This window comes from Ursus arctos, unplaced genomic scaffold, assembly GCF_023065955.2.
Source record: "Ursus arctos isolate Adak ecotype North America unplaced genomic scaffold, UrsArc2.0 scaffold_14, whole genome shotgun sequence".
NCBI lineage: Eukaryota > Metazoa > Chordata > Mammalia > Carnivora > Ursidae > Ursus > Ursus arctos.
Genome location: NW_026622808.1, coordinates 14887207 through 14909666, shown reverse-complemented (window position 1 = coordinate 14909666; position 22460 = coordinate 14887207). Strand labels below are relative to the sequence as shown.

Genomic DNA, 22460 nt, shown 5'->3' with positions numbered 1-22460 from the left:
TGAACTTTCTTTCGGGGGGCTGTGTGTCCGTAAGTGACAAGAAGACTTAAATTGACTCCGAGTAGTCTCCCACAACTTTTGGGGATTTAAGTGGCTCATGTAGCCGCAGTCGGGCACCCACAAGGCTCGCAGGTGCCCGGCCTCAGCTCTGCGCACCTGCCCACTCCCATCAGCCCCTAAGAGGCCTCCCTCTGGCTCCACCTCCCCTGCGCCTCCGCCCAGAGACTCAGGCGCATGAGCAAACGAGCAATGGGGAAGCGAGAGAGTGCGCACGCTCCGGGAACCGCCTCGGTAGGTCTCCGCCCCTTTCCCCACAGGAAGGCGGCCTCCTGCTGGTGCGCACGCGCCGCAGTGAGGGGCGGTGCCTCGCGGCTCCCTGCGCAGGCTCTCGCGAGAGACCGGCCCGCAATCTCGTCGCTCCCCCTCCCTGCCTTCGGCCTCCCGGGCTCCCGCTGCAGCGTCAGCCTCGGACCGGCCTCCTCTGCGGAGGCGGCGGCTCCTCGGCCTCAGCCCCGGCGCCCCTCGGCCCCCCTCGGCCCGGGTCCGCAGCGACGCCCTCACTTGTCGCCCCGGCGCCCGGCTAGGCCGCGGCCGCAGCCCCGGGCTCGCATCGGCGCCGCCCGCTCCCGGCCCGCCCCCTATGGGCCCCGGTTAGAGGTGCCGCCGCCGCCGGCCCGCGGAGCCCCGATGCTGGCCCGGAGGAAGCCGGTGCTGCCGGCGCTCACTATCAACCCCGCCATCGCCGAGGGCCCGTCCCCCACCAGCGAGGGCGCCTCCGAGTGAGTGGGCCGGGCTTGGCCGGGGTGAGGAAGGGGAGGGGGTCCCTGAGTAGTGAGGTCGGTAGGAGGGGGGGATCTGAGAGGAGAAGATGGGGTGGGAGTTCCCTGAGTGGTGAGGACGGGGGAGGCGGTCCCTAAGTGGAGAGGATGGGTTGCGGGGCTCTGAGTAGCGAGATGGGGGAAGGAGGTCCCTGAATGGAGAGGATGGGGTGCGGGGCCCTGAGTAGCGAGGTCGGGGCAGGGGGTCCCTCAGTGAAGAAGATGGGGCGGAAAGGCCCTGAGTGAAGATGGCCTGGTGGTCCCTGAGTGGAGAGGATGGGGTGTGGGGCTCTCAATAGTGAGGTTGAGGGGAGGGGGACCCTGTGGAGTGGATGCGGTGCGGGGCCCTGGGTGGTGAGGCTGGGGCAGGGAGGCCCTGAGTGGAGAGGATGGGGTGTGGGACCCTGAGGACTGAGGTCAGGAGAGGGGGTGCATGTAGTGTGGTCTGGGGAGAGGGTCTCTGAGTGAAGACAATGGGGTGGGCGGTCTGGAGGAGTGAGGTGGAGTTGAGGGACGGTTCCTGCCCAGAGAGGATGGGGGGAGGAGTCTGAGTGGTAAATCAAGGCAGGGGGAGGTCCCCGAGGGAAAAGATGGAGTATGGGACCCCTGAGTAGTGAAATTGGAGAGGGGGGGTCCCTGAGTTTGAGGTGGAGGGTGGAGGTCCTTGCATACCAAAGAATGGGGTGAAGGGATTCCTGGGAGGAGAGGAATGGGGGCAAGGGTCCCTCCAGAGGAAGGGTGGTTGAGGGCTCCCTGAAGGGTAAGATGAGCGAGGACCCCCTGAGGGGAGAAGACTAGTTGAGCGGTCTCTAAGGGGACAGGGCTAGGTGAGGCCCCTGAGTAGTGAGGTCAGCTGCAGGATCCTGGTGGGGAGGAGGAGAAGGAGCCTCTAGGGGCTGGAGCTGCAGGCACCGAAGCAGACAGGAGGACTTGGGGGGAAGGGACAGACAGGAGCATCTGGGACAGTGGGGTCTCGAGACAGACGGAATCATATTGTGGGAGGGACACACATTTGCGAGATCAAGCGATGGTGACCCCTTGGCCAGGGAAGAAGTCCCTGTGACCTCCCCACTCCTGTTCCCCACGCTAAAGAGGAGCAGGACGTTTTCAGAGGCCCTGGCTGGGGTCTGTTTGCTGTGCTTGTGGTGTGACCCCCTGAGAACCAGGTGTGACAGGGGAGCAGCGTGTGCGGCACCTCTCAGGGGACTTGGCCCCTGTGCCCTGGGCGAGAGAGTCTGATGCCTGTGGTGCAAGTTGACATCTTTCTCTGTCTCTGAGCAGGCAGCTCAGCATGGGGACCTGTTCCTTATTTTCAAAAGTCTGCTGCTTATTCTTCTCACAGGAGAGCACCTTCTTCATTCTCTCTCCTCTCTCTTTACGTGGTTTCTGCTTTCCATCCCTTCCAGAACTCCCCCCGCAGAGAAAGCCAGCCATTGGAATTCCAGGGTTTTTTTTTTTTTTAATAACCACAGCTGGGTTGCTATTAAAATGTAAAGTGGATTAATCAGCTGACTCCAGAATGCATCTTTGAGATCGTAGGGCAGTGCAAGACAGCTTTGCAGAGTCGGGCCTCAAAAGCCACCTCTTCAGCCCTTTAGGAAGGAAGCTTTTCATACACATTCATTCCTTTGCCTTCCCTCCTCCGTCCTCCATCCCTTCCTCATCAGGTCTTTGTTTAACCAGACATCAGGGAGCACCTAGTAGGCCCACAGCCCTGGCTCAGCATCATGCCATGATGAACAGGGCTTTGCAATGAGGAAGGACTCAGGTTTGATTCCAGGCACTGCCACTTCCTTGCATTGTGACCCAGAGACGAGTTACTTAACCTCTCTGAGCCTCTTCCCTCCTGCGTGGGCTGGGACTACAAGATACCCACCTCCCAGGAAGATGTCGAGAGTGAAAAAAAGTGGTGTTTGTAAAGCCCTGCTGTGTGCTCAGGAAGTGGCACCTAGCCCCCTGCCTGCTAGCAGCAGCTTTGCTCTACCAGCTCAGATGACTTCCCTCGTCTCCTTCCCAGCCAGTGCCCCTTCGCTCAAGCCTCTAAGCTCTAGCCTAGTTACGTTCGAATCTGAGGATTGGAAGGTTCCTGAGAGAGCTCCAGTCTCCCCCTTCATTCCCTGTTGGAATCCCCCCGCAGGTCTCCCCCAGGTTAGGGTCAACCTGGAAACGCCTTCAGAAATTGGTGGCTGGGGATCACCCGAGGTCCTTTGGAGACTTTTCTTAGCTACCTACCCTGTCTGGTCCAGTCAGCCCCTGGCCACCGCCAGCACTTGAAATGTGGCTGGTTCAAATTCAGGGGAGCTGAAAGTATAATATGCATTTCAGATTCCAAAGACTTTATGTGAAGAAAAAAGAAAATAAGTATTCAATAATTTGTTTATTCTGATTTCATATTGAAATTTATACTTTGGTGGGTTAAGTTGAACACATTAATTTCGCCTGATAACGTTTTTTAACGTGGCTAGAAAATTTTTGCACATGTAACTTTTATACTATTTCTTTTGGACAGCACCGGGTTAGTCCTTGTGTGCGCTGAGCTAACGTCTGCCCGCCTGTTCCAGGGAGCTGCTTTTGACTCCAGGATTTGGTTCAAAGTCAAAGCATTAGTGAAAATAGCTTACTGTCAAAATTCCTTGGGAAATTTCCTCAAATCGCCCAATAAAATGCAGTGTACATGATTGGGTGTTTTTTGTTTTTAGATTTAGTTATTTATTTGAGAGAGCGCACAAGAGAGCAGGGGTGAGGAGGGAGGAATGAGAGGCAGGGAGAGGGAGGGAGAGAACCCCAAGCAGACACCGCACTGAGCATGGAGCCTGACTCGGGGCTCACTCTCCCGACCCCGGGGTCGTAACTTGAGCCGAAATCAAGAATCAGACAGTTAACTGACTGCGCCACCCGGGCTGGTTTTTTACCGACCGGCTCCAGGGATGTTTGTGCATAGAAATGCTTAACGTTTCGAGTTATACACGAGCACGCTGGCTGAACAGCATGGCCTGGGAATGTCTGCGCTGTTTGCTTTCTGCCCCTCTTCATTTCTCCTCAAGCGCCCACGGTCATTCCTATGCATTAAAGGCGCGCATCCTGCAACTTCTGTCTTCTGCCTGCTGGTTCTTGTTCTTGGCCCTGCGACCACTCAGGACAAGTTTGCTCCTCTGTCCTGGCCTGAGCCTTCACTTGCCTGATCCGTGGCTCGGCCTCCCCCATTCCTGCGTCTCCTTCCAACGTAGTCTGGAGTCCTCGTGTCAGGAATGGGGGCCCCTTGTTCTGAGACGAGCACCACTGAACCAGAGCTGGTCCTGAGGGAGGGGGTGGCGTCTGATCCATCCCCGCGTCCTTGCAGCCACACACCCGCCACACAGCGACCTCGCCGTAAGCTTGGCCAGGCCCGATCATCTTTCCATAGCCTGCACATTCTTCACTAGCCCTTGCCCTTGGGGTCTTTGCAGAGCAAACTTGGTGGACCTCCAAAAGAAGCTAGCAGAGCTAGAACTCGACGAGCAGCAGAAGAAGCGACTGGAAGCCTTCCTCACCCAGAAGGCCAAGGTTGGGGAGCTCAAGGACGATGACTTCGAACGGATCTCGGAGCTGGGAGCCGGGAACGGCGGGGTGGTCACCAAGGTCCAGCACAGACCTTCCGGCCTCATCATGGCGAGAAAGGTGAGAGGCAGTCGGTGAGGGCAGGCGCTCCATCCCTGTGCCCTGCTGCAGCGTGCGGTGGGGCAGGTCCCCCTGGAAACGGGAGATAGGTTTGAAAGGTGCAGGCCTCTGCTTTCTGATTGGCCCCTGGGCTTGGAGCGCTTGGCACTCGCCCTGTCCTCAGGGAGAGCTGGCCTCTGGTTGGGACACGGCAGTGCCCATCTGCCCTGAGCAACTCTTGCCTTCCGTCCCTGGCTTCTGCCCTCCAGGACGTAGACTCCAGTTCTCAGAAACATCCGGACTGTTCCGGGCTGGCTCCCTCACCCGGGCTCCCAGCTAAGTGGTCGAGAATCCTCCCTGCGAGATGGAGGGGTGAAGGGGAGGATCTGACCCTTTGGGGATAGTGGCTTCCAGACACAGAACCAGGGGACTTCGTGCGACACATTATTTAGCTCCTACAGGCATGTTCTCTCAGGCATAGAAAGCTGCCTCTTTCTGGAAGCCCCTGCCCCTGTAGTTCTTACGTCGTGTGCTCAGAAACCCGGCCGCCCCATGCCCGGGTGGTGTGTGCTGCCCTGACTTCCCTGGGGGTGCTGCTCTGGCTCTCGCTTGGGACCTCGCGCTGCAGCCATTTCTCCTGTTCCCAGAGCACTGCCCACCCTCCCAGACCTGGCTCTGTCCCTCACAGGCAGCCTCTCCTGAACTGGAGACCGCAGAAATCTCGGGTCTGCCATCACCCTGTGAACAGGGAATAGAAAAGCAGACGCGAGATTCTGGGGAGGGTGGGGCGGGGGGGGGGGGGAGCTATGAACAGAGTGCTGGCCCAGGTCGGCATCGGGGACTCAGAGTGCCCCCAGGCCAGCTGAGCCGTTGCCCAGGGGGCACCGACATGCCTTGTAAGTGTGACTCTGGGAGCTGCTCTATAGCTTTGTGAAAGCCTTCGGAGCCAGATATGGGGGTGTCAACCCGGGGACCCAGATAAGTTCTGCCTGATGCGGGCTTCCAGGTTTGACACCGTCCTTCGGTTGGAGGAAACACTGCCGAGGGCAGCGGGCTGGAGGCTGCACGGGACGCTGCTGGTGTTACAGCTTTCCCGAGCCTCCGTAAGTCTTTCAAAATAAAGAGCTACAAGAAAGTGGGTCCGAGATTTGGGGGAGCAGGACGTCCAGTTTTGTTCTCCGTAGACGGTAAGCTCCCCCGTGGTGTGAGCCCTGAGCGGCTGCGCGTCCGGCACAGTATGCACCCGGAATGGAACTGTGCCCACGAGCACTTGGTGAGCGCGTTGAACAAGAAGGCCGGCCACCCGGCTGTCGTGCGGCTCCGGGCTGTGACTCCGTGATGGCCCAGGAGCTTGCGACCGGTCCCCGGGAGTCAAGGGCTCCTTTCAACCCATCTGGAATGGCAGTTCACCCGCGAGGCTAGTTTATCTTTGTTCAGTTGCGGGCACTGATGGGAAGTTGACGTGGCAAAGTAGTTTTGGAGAAATCGGCTTCGATCCTCCCTGGCCCCGGTAGATTCTGAATTCCCAGGTGCTGGGTATGGATTCCGTGTTTTCCGAATACGTAAGCTCATCAGATCTCCAAGTACAGCCTGCCACAGGGCTGGGAGCTGGGGGCTGGGGTGGGGCTTCTCCGAGAGCCAGCACCCTTTGTTGCCAGCATCCCTGCGGCCCCTGCGATCGGCAGAGGATTTTCTTAGCCAGTGTGACCTGCCGGGAGAGCAGGGAGACCAGTTACGTAAGCCCCGAGTGAACTGGTCTCGATTTTTACAGTCACATGGGATGGTAAGTGTGTTCTTGACTCACACGTGGCCTTCTGACTCCTCTGCATCCTGAGAGCCGAGGAGCGAAACCTCTGCGTGGCTCGGGCCAGGGGAGCTGTACGAGGGGTTCAGCGTGTGTGTTGGGCACGTGCCTCCCTACTGCCCAGGACTCGCGGGAGAGGAGCGTGCTTGGGCCTCACGTTTGTGCGGGCCCCGAGTGTGTGCTTGCCTCTGATGGAGGCCTGTGACCTGCCACTTCGTGGTCCTAGCTGCCATCCTTCATGTGACTAGTCCGTGTCAGAGCCGGTGTTGTGTTCTGGTTTCAGTGGAGCAAAAGCTCCATTTGACACACGAGAAAACAGCCGAGGTGGGGCGGCAACTGAATTGGGATCAAACCCTCTCGGGTCTGCCCTTTGCACTTGGCCCTGACTTGATGGAAGCTGTCATCGTTTCACCTCCAGAATTTATTTCCCTCTCTTCCTAGTTGTACTCCCCAGAGCCCCCACCACCACTCCCACCATTCTGCAGTAGAAATCGCCTTAAACTCCTAGACGGGCTTGGTGTTGGGTTTGAACACGTCGTGCGATCCCTCTGTAACCAGCTCCTGGAGTGTGGGTGACCCCAGGGTGGTGGCATGGAGAGAGCGTGGGTTTGGGTGATCTGGGAGCCGTGTGCCCCTGGAAACAGGACTGAGCCTCTCAGAACCTGACTGCTCCTCACTGCAGGTGGGGGGGGTTCTCCTGTCCCCGCCGCAGCCGTCCCCGGGGATGTGTGACCACGCCTGCTCAGAAACACGCCCCTTGCTTCCCGTGCCTGCGTTTTCCTCCTGTGCTCTCAGCGTTACTTGATCTGGAAGGCTCGCTCTACAGGCCCGATAGAAGGGGCCCATGAGCCCCTGCGTCCTCTCGACTGCATTTTTCCCCAAAGCTTCTGCCTTACTTCACATGAAAGGCCCCAACTCCCTGCTCCAGTGACCTCTGGGTTTCTGTTCAGTGCTGCCCACCTTTGCCTACCCCTTCCTCTTGCACAAAGCCTGTAGAGCTCTCCCTCCCCAGCCCGGTCACTCATCTGTGGCTCCTTCGAAGCTCTTGGTCAGAAGTGCAGCGTCCACAGCAGCCTCCCTGGTCAGCCGTGTGCACGGAGCCCTTGAGATGCGGTCAGTCCAGCTGAGGTGTGCCGTTTGTGCAAAGAAACACGATGCCAGATTTCAAGGATTCAGTATGGGACAATCTCATTAATTTACACGGATTACGTGTTGAAAGTAATGTTTTCTATACTGCATTGAGTTAAAATACGTGAAAAAAGTGTCTTCACCTGTTTCTTTGTACTTTTGTAACGTGGCAGCTAGAAGATTTAAAATTAAACACGAGCCTGACTGTATTTCTGTTGGCTGGTGCGGGCCTCCATCAGCCTGCACGGCCCGTCCGAGCGCCTCCACGAGTCCTTCCCGGGCTTCTGAGAGCAGCCTTCCATGCAGACAGCAGTGCTTCATTTTCAGACCCAGCATGTCACATGGTGCCTGTTGAGTATCAGCTCACGGGTGTGGTCCCACCAGAGGATAGAGCATCCCCGGATTCTACTGCGGGGCGGGGGGGAGGACTGGGGGAGTGCAGGGCCTGGAACCCATGGCCGGAGCTTGCCTTTGCAGGTGGAGGCGTGAAGCTTTGCTGGGAGTGGCGAGAAGCCCTGGGCACCATTCCACTAGGACCTTCCACAGTTCTCAAGGTGGCCAGGGTCTTTGGGGAGCGGGTGTTGCTCCCCACACATACTGTGTGCCTCCCCAAACTTGGCGCACGCCTCTTCGTGCCTTGGTGCCCCCGCCTGGAACACTCAGCCCCACCACGTCCATCTGGCCAACTCCCACTTGTCCTTCCAGGCGCGTGTCCCCTCTGAGCAAGTCTTTGCCCCTCCCTCTCCCCATCACAGGGTTCCAATGAAATGCAGGATCTGTGGCGACTGGTTCGGACACCCTTGATCTGACAGGCGGGTGGAAATCACCTTTTTCTTGTCCTATCGCAATGGTCGGAGCAGCTGAGATTCTAAGTGGCCAGGATGTGGAGCCCCGGCCTCACCTCTTTCCTGCTGGGCATTGCTCTTGGCGCTTGGTCAGCTGTGTCCTGCATCTCTCCAGACACTCCTCGGGTTTTTTCCTGTTTGTACATTGTGACCCCCCCCACCCCTCTGCTGACTTGAACTCAGGTGGAAGGGGAGCTAAGAGCCACCTTGGGTGGCGGCCTGAGGCTCCCTCTGTGTCGTCAACAGCCTGGAGGGGGAAGGGCTCCAGAAGCAGACTCCCGGCTGAGAGGGGCTGAGGTCAGTGGCGTCCCAGGTCTGGGTCCTAGGAAAGGCGGTACTTTGTACAGTTGGGTGGAAGAGAATTCCTGTTAATGGAGCTCCCCGGTTATCAAGTGAAAATGTTTGCTCCATTGAGGTTTGTTTTAAAACAGCGTTATTGGGATTTGGGGTACTTGCTGTACCATTTACTGCTTTGTGTATATATGTGTATATATATATATATATATATATTTTTTTTTTTTTTTTGGCTCCACCTCCCGCCCCCGCTTACCCTTTTAAACATACATCATTCGGTGTTTGGTGCACTCACGCAGCTGTGCAGCTATCACCACTGTCTATTTTAGAACCTTCCATCTCCCCAGAAAGCATCCCTGTCCCCATCAGCCGTCACTCCCCATCCCCCTCCCAGCCCCCGGCCCCCATGAGCTCCCTTCCTGTCCATGGAGGAGCCTGTTCCAGACGTGTCACACACGTGGACTTCCACGCCGCGGGGCCTTCTGTGTCTGGTTCCCTCCCTGAGCGTCGTGGGGTCTGTCCCCGGGGCAGCGCGTGTGGGCGCCTCACTCCTGTTCCTGGCCGAGTAGCGTGCCTGTGTGGGGGTGTGGGTGGGTGTGGATGCGTGCTTATCTGTTCACCTGTGGGCGGACGCTGGGGTGGCTTCCACGCTTCGGCAGTTGGGAGTCCTGCTGCATGAACACAGGTGTGCCAGCTTGTGTGTAGACTGTTTTGTTCTCTAGATAAATGCGTCAGAGTGGATTGCACGGTTTTGAGTGCTGCTGTGAGCATATCAAGGGCGGGGGACCAAAGCCCCCTCCTTCTGGGCCCCTCAGAGGCCTGGTTGTGAGTCCCCTTCCCTTTCCCCCGCAGCTGATCCACCTGGAAATCAAGCCGGCCATCCGGAACCAGATCATCCGCGAGCTGCAGGTGCTGCACGAGTGTAACTCGCCGTACATCGTGGGCTTCTACGGGGCCTTCTACAGCGACGGCGAGATCAGCATCTGCATGGAGCACATGGTGAGCGCGCGCCACCCGCCGCCCCAGCCGCGTCCTCAGACGCAAAGCGCACTTGTTTCCAAGGGCTCCTTCTGGAGATGCTCCGTGCCGTGCAGGCATGTGCGCATGGATCCCTTGGTTCTCTAAGCACGAGACTCCCCCCCTTCTGGCCTGGCCTCTCCCTGCACACTTGGGGAAAGCCGCTCCCCGCTGGCACGCAGGGAGCCGGCGTCGTTTTCCCCACTGTCCGTGCTCGGGCCGCGGTGTGTGCCTGTAAGGTCATTTATCAAATACTGTCTTGGTGGCGGACACAGGTTGTTTCCGACCTGTCCGGAGCGACAGCACAGGAATGTCCTCGGGTGAGAGGGGGGCTAAGGTCCCGAAGGTGGAATTGCTGCGCCCGAGGTCCCGTGTGGTTAAAGCCTGGCTGGCTGGCTCCAAGCGCCCTCTGCGGAGAGAGCCGTGATCTGGGCGCTCTGTGGAAGGCGAGACCCGGCTTGGCAGCCCAGCTCGGGTCTGTGGAGAGCTCCAGGATGGAATATGGGAGCCGATCTGGTTTCAGACCACCATGGTTGGTTCCGATGAGCCCCCTTGTTAAGAAACTCTGGTCTCGAACCTCAGAAATGGGTGGGATCGGGGGTAACGAAAGCAGAAGTGGTCAGAGCTGAGGCCCTGGGAGGAAATGCTGCCCACCCCTTGCCGAGCCTGATTCGTCAGGTATGGGGCTGCCTGCCGCCCCGCTGTCCAGGCTCAGGCCTTTTGGGGCCCTTGCAAAACCAGGATGCGGTGGCCTTAGGCCCGGCGGCTTCGGTTACGCCTCACAGGCTGGCGCTGTCCCCTCTGACGGTTTTGTAACGGAGGCAGGAAGTGAGTTTGAGCAAGCGCCCGTGAGGAATGCATCGTCGCTGCGTGCGGTGACCGAGCTCAGAGAAGGTGCTCCCGCCCTCCCGTTCTGCCCCTCCCTGGCCCCCAACCCCGGCCCCGCTGCGCTTCGCCACCAGCCCGGCAGTCCCTGCCGACGAGCACCTAGGGTGAGAAAGGACAGGGAGTCACTTTGCGATCCAAGGCGAGCCTTCCGCCTCCCTTCCCTGTTCTCCCTGAAGGCGGTGGGAGTTCAGAGGTGCCTCTTGGCCTCGTAGAGGAGGGGGAGCGCCACAGCCTGGCCCTCCTCCTGCTTCTGTTCTCGGGGGCCATGAAGCAGAGGGTTCCTGCGTGAGGCGTCTGCCTCCCAGCAGCACGAGGAGCGAGGCACAGTGATGCAGGGGGAGGTGCCGGCGATCCCAGTGGTTTATTGTACTCATCCTCTGCAGATTCCCAGTTGGGTTTTTTGGTGCGCTTCTGTGCCGGGTGTAGGAGGGCAGCAGAGCGAGCGAATAGCGCACTGGGGAAGGACCCACGCTCAAAGCGCTCCTCGTGCGCCGGGCTCCAGTGCCTCAAGTTAGCCCTGAGCTTGCAGGAGGGGGCGCTGCGGGCAAGGAAGGGGTGAGGAGAACAAAATGATGTAAAATACTAGAGGGGGGAGGTGGCCCCTGCCCCACCGCCCTCCATGGTGTCTCCATGTCACACAATCCGCTCCGGAGCCGCACCACACGCCCAGGGCATTTCCGGGCATACGGGACATTTCTGCGACTTCCGTTCGCGTGCCATATTGGGGGACAGCCTGGAGTCAGGTGTGCACCCCACCGCTCACCTCCTAACGGAGTGACTTGGAACCATGTTCTCCCCCGTCCGCCTGTAGAGCTGAGAGGTGCCAGTTCCTGCCTCCTGGGGCCAGGGTAGCGGTGGGGGGAGCCAGTCTTCCAGAGGCGTCTGGAGCAGGGCGCAGGGGGTGAGACTTCATCTTTACGTAGGTTTGGGTATGACTCGGCTCTTGTTTCCGACTGGTCTATTCCAGCCCGGGCTTGCGAGCAAAGACCCCAAGTTGGTGACGAGCAGCCCAGACTCAGCACAGAAGGGTGAACTCAGCGGGCCAGCACATGCTGGCGTCCGGGGCTGAGAGACGCAGCCGGGGTTTCCCTGGGGCCTGGGGCTGTCACCGGGGCAACTCCGGGCATGGACCCTGCAGACAGTGGGTATCTTGGGGGGCAGCTTGCGGACTGTTCAGAGGCACCTGTTGGTATTTCTTGGGATCTGGTCACATCTGAAGCACGTGCTTCCTTTTTCTGTAATAGTGAAAAATCACACATCCGCTGGTGAGGGAGAGGTAGAGAGTGATACCGGGCCACTTGGCGGTCGAGAAACGAGATGGTGTGTGTGTGCCGAGGGAGAAGATCCCCGAGGAGAAAATAGGCAAGATGTGAGCCCACTTAGATAGGTGTTTAAACCGTGTATTTCCCAGTGCCTCTGGATGCATATGAAATACACAGAAGCATCTGGAAGTCCCACTTCAGGGAAGGCAAGTGGAAGTTTTGGGAGATAAGAGTGTTACTGATCTATAGTTTTTCTTGTTTTGAAAGAGCGCGTGAGCAGGGGAAGGGGCAGAGGGAATCGTAAGCAGAGCCCGATGGGGGGCTTGACCTCACGACCCTGAGATCATGACCCAAGCCAAAACCAAGTCAGACACTTCACTGATTAGCCACCCAGGCGCCCCTATGTTGAGCTTTTTATAAAACGGTATCTATGTATCACTTACTTAAGGAAAGTATAATTTCCCGACTACTGGAGCACACACAGAATGAAAGCGTGTGACACCGCACGGGGTGTGAGATTTGAGGTCAGAGGGACCCAGTTTGCTATCTCCACCACTTCCTGTCAATGTGACTTGAGCAACTTACACTCTTCTTAGTGTGGACCAGGGGGTCTCATCAAGAGGTGATCCTGCCCCAGAGGACACTGGGCCATGTCTGGGGACATCTGTTGTCGGCACGAGCGGTGGGGTGGGGCAGAGCCAGCCAGAGAGAGAACAGAGCTGTGTGCTCACCGAGGCGTTTGAGCTGGCTGGCGAGGTCCCCGAGCAGGGCCTGGCCTGCCGCGGACTCTCTGTGGATGCTCCCCCCGGACGTCCTCATTTATGAACCTGTCATGGCTCCGTAAGAGTTCAGAATGAAAGGAGCTGTGTTGGGAAGCAGGGTTATAGTTTAAAAAGAATTTTTTGTGTTCTTTTAAGGTGAGGTGATACCGGGGAGAAGCGAGAATAGAAGGCATTCCCCATGGTCCTGCAGGCGGACCGGGCTAAGCCACAAGCGCTGCTCCCAGCCAGTGCCGCCGCCGGTTTCTCCTGGGGCACAGCCACCGTCTGTGCACGTCCCGCACCCTCGGTCTGGAGCTAGCCCAGAGTCATGTCGTACAAGCTTCCAGTGCGTTGGGTTTTCTAGAACTCCCCACCCACGGCCTTTCTAACTGAGCAAGGCTGGGGCAGAAGTGCTGAGACAGGAGGCCCTGGCATCCCTGGGACTGCAGGCTCACCCCCCCACCCCCACCCCCTCTGCTCTGGTGGCCAAAACCGTGGGGCTGTAGGTGGCCTGGAGCAGCATGGGAAAGAAAGCGCCTGCTCCGAGGTTCAGTGTGTCCACCTAGCGTCCCGGGGGACCCGGCGGGGACCCCGGCCTGGGTTTGGTCTCCAGGTTTGCTGTCCGGTAACCTGTGGGTTTGAGGCCAGGCCTGGGGTGGGGAGCTGACTGGGAGGACCTGTGTCCCATCCTGTGCAGGACATACCTGTGCATGGCGGTGAGCACAGGACAAGACCCAGGGGCCGGGGACAGGGGAGCAGTGGGCAGCAGCGGCTCAGCCTGCTTTCTCCTGCCCTGGCGCCTCACCTCTGGGCTCCCCGTCCCCTGGTGTGGCAGGGCTGCCGCAGGCCGGGAGGAATAGAACCCAGGCCCCAGAAGCCCGCGGTCGAGCTCCGACGCCTTCGCGGTTGCTCTGGTTGCAAGCCCAGCGGCTCCGCTCCGCCCGCTGCTGCCGTGGCAACCCCGGGGAAGGGGCGGCTGAGTCACGGGCCTGGGTTCCCGGAAGGCCGGGCCGGGCTGCTGAGGGAGCGTGCTGGCACCCTCATTGCTTCCTTACTGGATGGGCTTTCCTGAGGCCCCAGAGGTGGCAGGGCCGGAGGGAGGCCCTGCTCAGGGCCAGCGGGTTGCATTTGGCTGTGGTCTTGCCTCTGTTTCCTGGGAAGGAAATTGAGCTCCAGCTCGCCGGGAACCAGGAAATGTTTCGCTTTTATACCTGCTGCTCCGGTGTCCCTTCGGGAACCCTCCCCTGCCCTGCAAGCCCCGCCCGGCCGACTGCTCAGCTCCGCTTGCTTTTTCTCTTCTGTGCTGACCCTAGGACGGCGGCTCTCTGGACCAGGTGTTGAAAGAAGCCAAGAGAATTCCCGAGGAGATCCTGGGGAAGGTCAGCATTGCGGTAAGTGGCTCTGGCCCCCTTAGGCCACGCAGCACTGGGGTGCGTGCACGCGCTTCTGGCCCTGTGCTCTTCCTGGGTTCATTCTTACCCCGCCCCCTTCCACGTGGCCAGAGTTGGAGCAGCCCCTGGAAGCCAGCTAGTGCAGCCCACGCCCATCTCTGCCAGCTGCGGGCCTGGCAAGTGGCATCTCGTGGCGCATAAAACGGGAGTGATGCTTCCCTGCCCCATACAGATGTCAGGGGTGCATGGGGCCCGAGTGGCTGGGTCTCAGCCGCGCGGGATCCACAGTGCCGTCATCCCTTGCTGAAACAGCAGGGCCTCAGTGTAAACCCAGCACAGAAGCACTCACCAGAGAATGCCCATTGGGCCTGGGTGACCTTCAGGGCAGGGCAGCCGGGCTGTCCACTCCCAGCCTTACCGCTGGGCTGCAGACCTGGCCCAGTCCCTGCTGAGCACCTGGTGGCAGGTGGGCAGTGGGCGGTGGGTGAGGGTGGTTGAGCCGGGCATCTGCCTGCTGGCCCGGGACGGTATGGCCGTCCCTGCCGCTCTTCTCACTTGCCCCCACCCCTCATTGTGGGCTCCCCGAACTCGTCCCAGACTAGCGGCCCCTTGGGTCTGCCCACGGCGCTGCCCTGCTGACCCGTCCCCCGGGCTCCCCACAGGTTCTCCGGGGTTTGGCGTATCTCCGGGAAAAGCACCAGATCATGCACCGAGGTGAGCCGGATGGGGGCGCCCGGGGGCCAGGTGGGGCTGGTGGGAGGGCCAGGCCCCCCTCACCTGCCGCTGGCTCTGCCCTCAGACGTGAAACCTTCCAACATCCTCGTCAACTCCCGAGGGGAGATTAAGCTGTGCGATTTTGGGGTGAGCGGACAGCTCATTGACTCCATGGCCAACTCCTTCGTGGGGACCCGGTCCTACATGTCTGTAAGTCCTCGGGGCGCGAGGGCGCCTGTTCCCTCCCCTGCCCCGCCAGCTCTTCCCTGTTTCCCAGAAGCTTTTCCGAAGCCTGCGGCTCTCCGGAGTACACGTTGTGTTTCTGCTCAGTTCCTTTCCGTCCAGATTCTCGCTTCAGCTGTCGGCTCGCTCAGGGTGTTCTCTGGAAATGCGTGCCTGCTGGCTTCCCGCTAGCAGGAAGAGACTAGTCCAGGAGAGCAGTCAAGGAACCACCCCCCACGTATCTTAGGGAACGTCTGGGTGATCTCAGGAGCAGACTCTCAGAAGCTAGTCTTGGGATTGTCGTGGAAAAGGAGGCACCCCACTGCCTTTCCCGGGGCCGGTCATCCTTTTCCAAAACGGCCCATGGTTTGGATGTTGAGTGCTGTTGTCAGCGCTGGCTGGGAGCTTCGCAGACCCACGGCAGGCGCAGGGTGGAGATGGAGTTGCTTTCTTTCCGTTGCTGGGTGTCTGGAGGGTGGCCCGGGCCCGGATGGGGCTGCAGGGGGAACCCCACGAGTGCTCCTAGGCCCCAGCATCCATCTGGGCGTCTCTCTGCTCTTTCTCGCCGACAGCCAGAGCGGTTGCAGGGCACTCACTACTCTGTGCAGTCGGACATCTGGAGCATGGGCCTGTCCCTGGTGGAGCTGTCCATCGGAAGGTACCCCATCCCCCCGCCGGACGCCAAGGAGCTAGAGGCCATATTTGGCCGGCCCGTGGTGGACGGGGTAGAAGGAGAGCCTCACAGCATCTCACCACGGCCGAGACCCCCTGGACGCCCCATTAGCGGTACGGGCTGACTCTGGAACTTTGGCCTCGGACAGGCCGCGATCTGCACGCAGGGAGTGCCGTGCCCAGTGGGGGGAGTGGCAGCTGCCTCCCCTCTGGCCCCTCAGCACCACCTGTCCCCCCGGGTCATGCTAACTGCGCTCAGCAGGCCACAGATGGCCCTGAGGCTTCTGGGGACAGCTCCCAAGGCCGCTGCCGTCCAGGGCAGCTGCGTGTGTTGTGGCCAGCTGGGGGAGGGCCGGGGGTTGTTCTGGAAGTGAACTTCTCAGCCAAGCCGCTGGTTGGGTGGGTTTTCCGGCATTTCATCACAGAAATGTTTAAATGGAGAGAAAGGCCCACCAGGATTGCCCAGCGAGCCACCTGTATGCCCACCGCCTAGACTCGGCAGCGAGTGTTCTGCTATGTTTGGGCCAGGCCTTTCAGAAACTGAAAGTAACGACTCAGAACGTCCTTGGGTGGCCTGTCAGACTCAGTCCTGACACACGGTGTGGGAGGGGACAAGAGGCTGGGGGGCTCTGGGGAACAGCTGGGCTCTCGGAGCACTCTCGGGCTGGCAGCGGTCCCCTGGGAGGTGGGGGGCTTCCCAGTGCCAGAGGGGTTCAGGCTGACCCTTTGACCATTCTGGAGGTGGCGAGGGGGAAGGGTTACGGCGGACGCAGTGTAATTAGGAAGCAGCGCTTAGGACTCTGATTTCTATTTTTTAAGTCAAGTGACAGGAAGGGAGTTAAGTGAGTCTGAAGGAGCTTGCGTGGAGTGCGGTTGGGCTACGCTGGGCTGATACCAGCTTTACTGAGATAGACGTCACGCTCCACGGGACTCACTGGTTGAAGGCGTACAATTCAGTGGAATTTTGTATCTTCACAAGGTTGTGCCAGCATAACCACCGTCTAGTTCCAGAACAGTCTATCACCCCAAAAAGAAGCCCCATCCCCTCCCCCTGTCCCCGGCCCCCACGAGCCCCCTTTCCCGTCCATGGAGGAGCCTGCTCTGGACGTGTCACACACGTGGACTCCCACGCCGTGGGGCCTTCTGTGTCTGGTTCCCTCCCTGAGCGTCATGGGCTCAGGGTCCGTTCCGGGGCAGCGCGTGTCGGCGCTTCGCTCCTTTACACGGCCACGTATCCCCATGTGTGGTGGACCGTGTTGTGTGTCTTCACTGCTGGTGGACACGGGCTGTCAAACAGCGGCTTTCACAGTATTTTCAAGCCCAGCTCCTCCTCCTTTCCTGGTGCCAGACCCACGTCGCGGGGTGTCTTGACTTCTCCGAGGGGAGCACCTCCTGCCCCATCTGTGTCCTCGGGCCCTGGCATCGCGGGCGTTCAGCTGCGGCCCCGTCCCAGCAGGGAGGAGCGGCGGGCCACGCCAGGCCACCTTGGCCTGCCAGCACCTCCCCCAGCCCCGGCCCGCGTGCCCGTTTCAGGACGGGACAGAAGGCGAAAGTCCAGCTGCCAAACCCAGCCCCAGCCAGCTGGGTCGAAGACAGGGGTCAGCTACCCCCAGCCACTCGTCCGTTCTGGGCAGCATTTGGGGCCTGATGCTGCCTTCGCCCGCGGCTCCGTGCAAGGTCACGCTGCCGTCCTTGCCGTTGGTCAGCGCCACCCCCCATGCCCTGCCTGTGTGCCTGGAAGCAGCACCGGGCCAAATGTGTGACTTCTCAGAAAAATGCTCCTGTTCGTTTTGGCTTTTGCTTTGTTTTGTGTTGTTAATTCACCGGAGGCTCAGAGAGAAGCTGCTTTCCCAAGAAGCAAGCTCAGTGGCGAGGAGCCCGCCAGGGTGCCTCCCCTGGTTTAGGCCAGTGTCAGGGGAAGGGTACTCGGCTGATGCCCGCCTCACCCCTGTTTCTGTCTCTGCCCTGGCAGGTCACGGGACGGACAGCCGGCCGGCCATGGCCATCTTCGAGCTGCTGGACTATATCGTGAACGAGGTGTGCACCTGAGGCCCCTCTGGCCCATCTTCATGTGGGCGGATTAAGCCGTTGGACTCGGAATTCGTGACCCAAATGAAGGGAATTCCACACGTAGACCAGATTCTGCTGGGGAGGGGTGGGGGGCGGGGCAGGCCGTCTCTGCTGCGGTTGGTGAGCAGGGGTAGAAGCGTGTGGCCTTCCTGCCATACCGCGCAAGTCCACCACTTCCCAAGAGGAGTTGACGCGCCCGTATGTTCATGTTGGGGGGGGGGGGGTAAAGACAAACCCCGGATTCCTGCCGCAGCCCCCCCACCAAGGCTGTAGCCAAGTGCCCAGGCCCTGGAGCCAGCCCCCTGCCTCCCCGGAGCTGCCCCCCTGTAGCTCTGTGTGCCTCTTGGGGTCCGTGCGCGTGCAGTCGTGAGTGATCCGCTTCCTGAGGGCAAGTTCAGGGAGGGAGGCACAGAGGGCCCGGCCCTCCCGACCTTCCTCACCACGGTGAGCGCAGGTAGTGGGGCTGTTCCGTCGTGGAGGTGGAAGGATGGGGACAGCCTCCTCGGGTCTGCAGCTGGGAAGGGGCAGAGTGGGACCTGCCCCAAAGCCCCACTCCCTGTCCCACTGAGTCACCCTTCCTGGGCCTTCTGTGGGCCCAGGTGTGCTTTCCGGGGCGCTTCAGAGTCAGGACAGAGAAATGGGGCGGCCGGGTGGCCTCTGGCACTGGCTTGGTTTAGGGTTGAACGTTGGGGTGAGCAGCTCGGAGCAGGGCTAGTGATGACAGAACAGGACGGGCTGGCTTTGGTGACAGCTTGCCCCGCACCTGGCAGCCACACCTGGACACAGCAAGCAGGTCCTTCCAGGCAGCTGCCGGCACCTGCCATCCCTGCGTGGAGGAAGGCCCGTGGGTTTCACCGGGCAGTCTGCCCACTGCCTTCCCTACAGGGCCTGACCCTGCACACAGCTGTCCCCACCCGGGCACATATGTATGGGGCCAGGCTCCTTGGGCTTCTGGAACCTGTTGCCCCACCCCTCCCCTCCTCTCAGTGGTCTAGACCCCCTGCTGGAGATGGGTGGGCCCTGTTCTCCTTCCCCTCGAACCAGCTGTGATCCTGAAACCAGAGCTTTCCAAAGAGAACCCCAGAAGAGCCTGACCAAGTTGGCAGGGCAGTCGGCAGGGCCAGTAGGGAAGCTGCCAGAAGGTGAGGGTCGGGGGCGCTCCCCCTTTGGCAAAGCGAAGGGACTGGGGTCAGGAGAGGTGCCTTCTGAGTGCCCCCAAAAAGTGCTATGCTGTCCTCACTGGTTCAGGGCCGGGAAGCACCTTCTCCCTGTGATTCCGGAACCATCCTTGAGCATTTGACCCCCACCTCTCTGCTCTCTCCCACAGCCACCTCCCAAGCTGCCCAGTGGCGTCTTCACCCAGGACTTCCAGGAGTTTGTAAATAAATGGTAAGGTGCCACCGCCTCCAGCATGGTCTCGGGGCGGGCCGGGGCGTGGTGCCAGGCCGTCAGGAGGCCCTGCCTGCCTCCTGGGACAGCTGCCCACACCCTGGCTGCCGACCCAGATGCACACTTCCTTCCTGGTCCTGGGCTGGGCCCCTCTGTCGGGATTAACGGCGGGACTACCCGTGGGGGCGGCATCTGGGGGGCACCTGGAGCTCACCTGAGAACCCAGATAGGTTCCCTTTCCAAAGCTGCTGAGTCGTGTCCAGCTGCTGTCCCCATCCTGTCCCCAAAGCCCAGAACACACCAGGATTTCAGGCTCTTTGGAAGTGATGCCATTCCCGCCTTGCCTTCCACCAGCAGGCATCCCAGTTTCCTAATCCCTCAAGCCCTGTAACCCACCAGCTTCCAAATAAGTCTTCCAAGTCAGGTTCTAGCAAGAGGCCAGCTGTTCTCGATGCGTCAGCATGGGCCTGAGGGGAGCGGGCTCTGGAGCAGGAAGGGGGCCCAGCCCCCCCACCCCCCGCCCCGTCACCTTGAGGGCAGTCTTGCACAGCAGGCCGGGTGGAGTCTGCCAGCCTCACCGCTGCCTGGGGGCTGCATCGCACACGGCAGCAAACCTGCTCCTGGTGGTGAAGGCACCCCTGGCCCTTTGCACGACCACTGGGCAGCATGCTGCCGCACGAATCCAGGGATCTGTGTAAATGTTTTTCTGCCCCTCGAGTTTTCTTTCGGTTCTGAACAGCCACCATTTGGCCTCAGGCTGGTTTGAGCAACTGTGTTTAGGGGCAGTTCTGCTTTCTTGAAGGAAAAAGTTCCATTTTGACATTCAGACTCCCAAATTAGGGGGATTGATCAGCAGTGTGGCTGTGGTTGCTGCCAGGCCTCAGACTGAGCAGCGGCCAGGGGGTCCCCACAGCCTTTCCCCTGCTCTCTTGTCCTGGTTTCAGACCCTTGCCCTTTCCTCCCCAGGGGTCCTGCCCCTACTCCCAAGGGATAGCAGAGCGGATTCTGTTCCTTGCTGTGTTCAGGCTTCAGATAGGCCAGGCACGGGGACAGGGCTCACCTATCACGGCTCAAAATGCAAGTTCCCTTGGCCACTGGCTAACTGCCCTGCCTTGTCTCTTCCATCCTCTGTCTTCCTCTCCAGCCTAATAAAGAACCCAGCAGAGCGAGCGGATCTGAAGATGCTCATGGTAAGTGATCCTGGGGGCTCTGGCTCACCTCGGGGAGAGGGTAGACCCCAGCCCTCAAGCCAGCTCTGCTGTCCTGGGCCCCATGTCATGCTGGAGAGCCCCCGTGGTCTCCTGGCTCCATTAGTGGGAAGGGTCTAGAGCAGCTGTGACACCCTTGGCTCCTGGAGACATGGAGTGGCCCAGCCGTGCCTGTGGTCGGGGGGTTACTAGGAGTGGTGGGGCCCCACAGGCCGGGGAGATCTGGGCTTGCCAGCCTCCCTGTAAGTCCATGCTGTCTGATGTCCTTGAGAGCCAAGGTGGGCGTCAAAACTCCCCTTCCCCTGACAGGGTGGGGACAGGGCTGCAGGGCCACTGAGATGTGGCCTCGGAGCCTGGCCCATTCAACCCCCTCCGCCGCCAGCTCTCGTCCCCCACACCCCTGCCATGCCTGTGGCAGCCCCCCCTTCCCTCGCCTCCACGACAGGAGACCGTGCCAGTCACGGGTGCCGGTCCTCCGTCTCGCGCGTGCAGGCAGCAGAACGCAAGCCTCTGTTCAGTGTCAGAACGCAGCCTTTCCAGTAAGGGAACCTTGGCCTCCCTGCCTCCTCCAAAGAGCCTCCACCTCACGCACTTTGCAAGGGACAGTCCTGCTCCCCAGGGGCACGTCCCGTGCCCCACTCGGCTGGCTGGTCCCCATCCTGGGTCTCTGCTTCGGCGCCTCCTCTAGCCCTGCCTCCTCTGTTAGTTTCGGTGACAGCCAGCGTCTCCTGGTCGCGGGCGCCACCGAGAGCACCACGTGGGAAGGGTCTGCGTGCCCTCGTTCTTCCAGAGTCTTTGTTGTGTCCGTCGTACAGAGTGTTCCAGTCACGTGTTAGAGGCACGTGTGATGTCACCGATGCGTGTTGATTATAAGATGTACAAATCCGTGACCTAGACAAGCTCCTTGATCTTGAGGTCCCCGTGCGGCCCCCAGGTCTCTCTGCCCCCCTTACACCGCTTTCTGTGGGGCCGACTTAAAACCGGCCCTCCTGCTGCCCCAGACCGTGGGAGTCCAGCCCTGCGCCCGGTTGCCCCCAAGCTCCTGCTGACCGTTGGGAAGGCGAGGCTGGCCTCTCCCGCCCCCTCTGGGCGTCTCGTGGGGGACCGGACCTCCTCCCGCGCACCCTGCAGGGACACCCGCGCCCCCCGCCCCCCAGCCTTCAGGCAGGAACCTGTTGTGCCGAGCCATCTTTGCGGGAAGCGCCGGGCCACATGCGGCGCTCTCGGGTGCACGAGCCAGCGCACCCCGCGAGCCCTGCGTCAGGGGCGCCGCACCAGACAGGACATGTCAGGAACTTTCTGTCGCAGTGGCTCCCATCGCAGATCCGATGTTCTTACCCAGGGGCGGCTCTGTCCCCAGGGGACACAGGGCGGTGTCTGGAGACCTTTGTGGGCTTCACGACGGGGGTGTTCTGGGCGTCGAGGGGGTGGGGGCCAGGGACACCGTTCAGCCCCCCAGAGTGTGGCGGGCCCCACGGCGGTGGTGCTGGCTGGTGACCTGCGCCTGAGGAGCGTGGCGTCACCGCCCTGGCCGGCTCCGGTCGGCTGTGCTTCCTGACCCGCTCCCCTCCCCTTGCAGAGCCACACCTTCATCAAGCGGTCCGAGGTGGAAGAAGTGGATTTTGCCGGCTGGTTGTGTAAAACGCTGCGGCTGAACCAGCCCAGCACGCCCACGCGCGCCGCCGTGTGATGGGGTCCTGCGGGTGACCTGCCCGCCGTTCCACCCGCGCCCCGCCCCTCCCGCCCAGGACAGGCCAGCGCCGCCTCTCCCCGGCCCGCCTCTCCCTCCGCCTTCCGCGGAGCCGCCCGCATACCCCGCGGTGGACACTGAGCCTCGCTACTGCCTGTCCCAGCTGGTGTGGCCTCCGGTCCCCAGGGAGGGTGACGCTGCTCGTGGGGTCTTCTCAGACCTGCTTCTTAGGTTTAAAACAAAACAGGGAAAGAAAAAGCAAACTGTGCCCATTGTACTTCTTGTTCCGTTTGTTTTTGGGCGGGGGGTGGGGGGGTGGTCAGCTCTGGCTCAGCCCCAGGGCGGGAGAGCTCCCCTGGAGGGCAGCCCCAGCCGTGAGCCCACTGCCCTCCTGGGGGCAGAGCAGCGGGGTGGGGGAGGCACAGGAACTGGCTTCGCTGTTTCCAAGGACGCAGTCTCAGGGGGACCTCTAGACCTTGACGTCTTTCACCAAAAGAAAGGAAGGTGCCACCACCCTGCTCTCCTAGGTCGTCCCCTCGCCCGATGCCCACCCCTGGAGGTGGAGCGCCCATTGGCGGCCATGGGGTCCACTCCCTTCCCCCCTCTTGTCATGCCGCTGACCTGCCCCCAGGAGGGACCCGCTCGTGCCCT

General features: G+C 60.7%; 1 protein-coding gene across 1 annotated transcript; it reads left to right on the top strand.

Moving 5' to 3' along the window:
* The first annotated feature begins 394 nt into the window (after positions 1 to 394).
* MAP2K2 (mitogen-activated protein kinase kinase 2) lies at positions 395 to 22075 on the top strand. The gene is made up of 11 exons (XM_026481082.4): positions 395 to 779; positions 4265 to 4475; positions 9378 to 9524; positions 13767 to 13844; positions 14507 to 14558; positions 14644 to 14768; positions 15353 to 15566; positions 17425 to 17489; positions 18850 to 18911; positions 20056 to 20101; positions 21699 to 22075. Exons 1-11 carry the CDS (start codon positions 688 to 690, stop codon positions 21807 to 21809), a joined length of 1203 nt encoding a protein of 400 aa, XP_026336867.1. The 5' UTR covers positions 395 to 687; the 3' UTR covers positions 21810 to 22075.
* The last annotated feature ends 385 nt before the right edge of the window (positions 22076 to 22460 follow it).

What these genes read in the sequence shown, in the direction of transcription:
- MAP2K2 (XM_026481082.4), top strand. Translation starts at nt 688, where the DNA reads ATGCTGGCCCGGAGGAAGCCGGTGCTGCCGGCGCTCACTATCAACCCC. An exon ending in GCATCTGCATGGAGCACATG is followed by an intron (nt 9,525 to 13,766) that starts GTGAGCGCGCGC and finishes TGCTGACCCTAG; the next exon opens with GACGGCGGCTCTCTGGACCA. An exon ending in TGGGGAAGGTCAGCATTGCG is followed by an intron (nt 13,845 to 14,506) that starts GTAAGTGGCTCT and finishes GGCTCCCCACAG; the next exon opens with GTTCTCCGGGGTTTGGCGTA.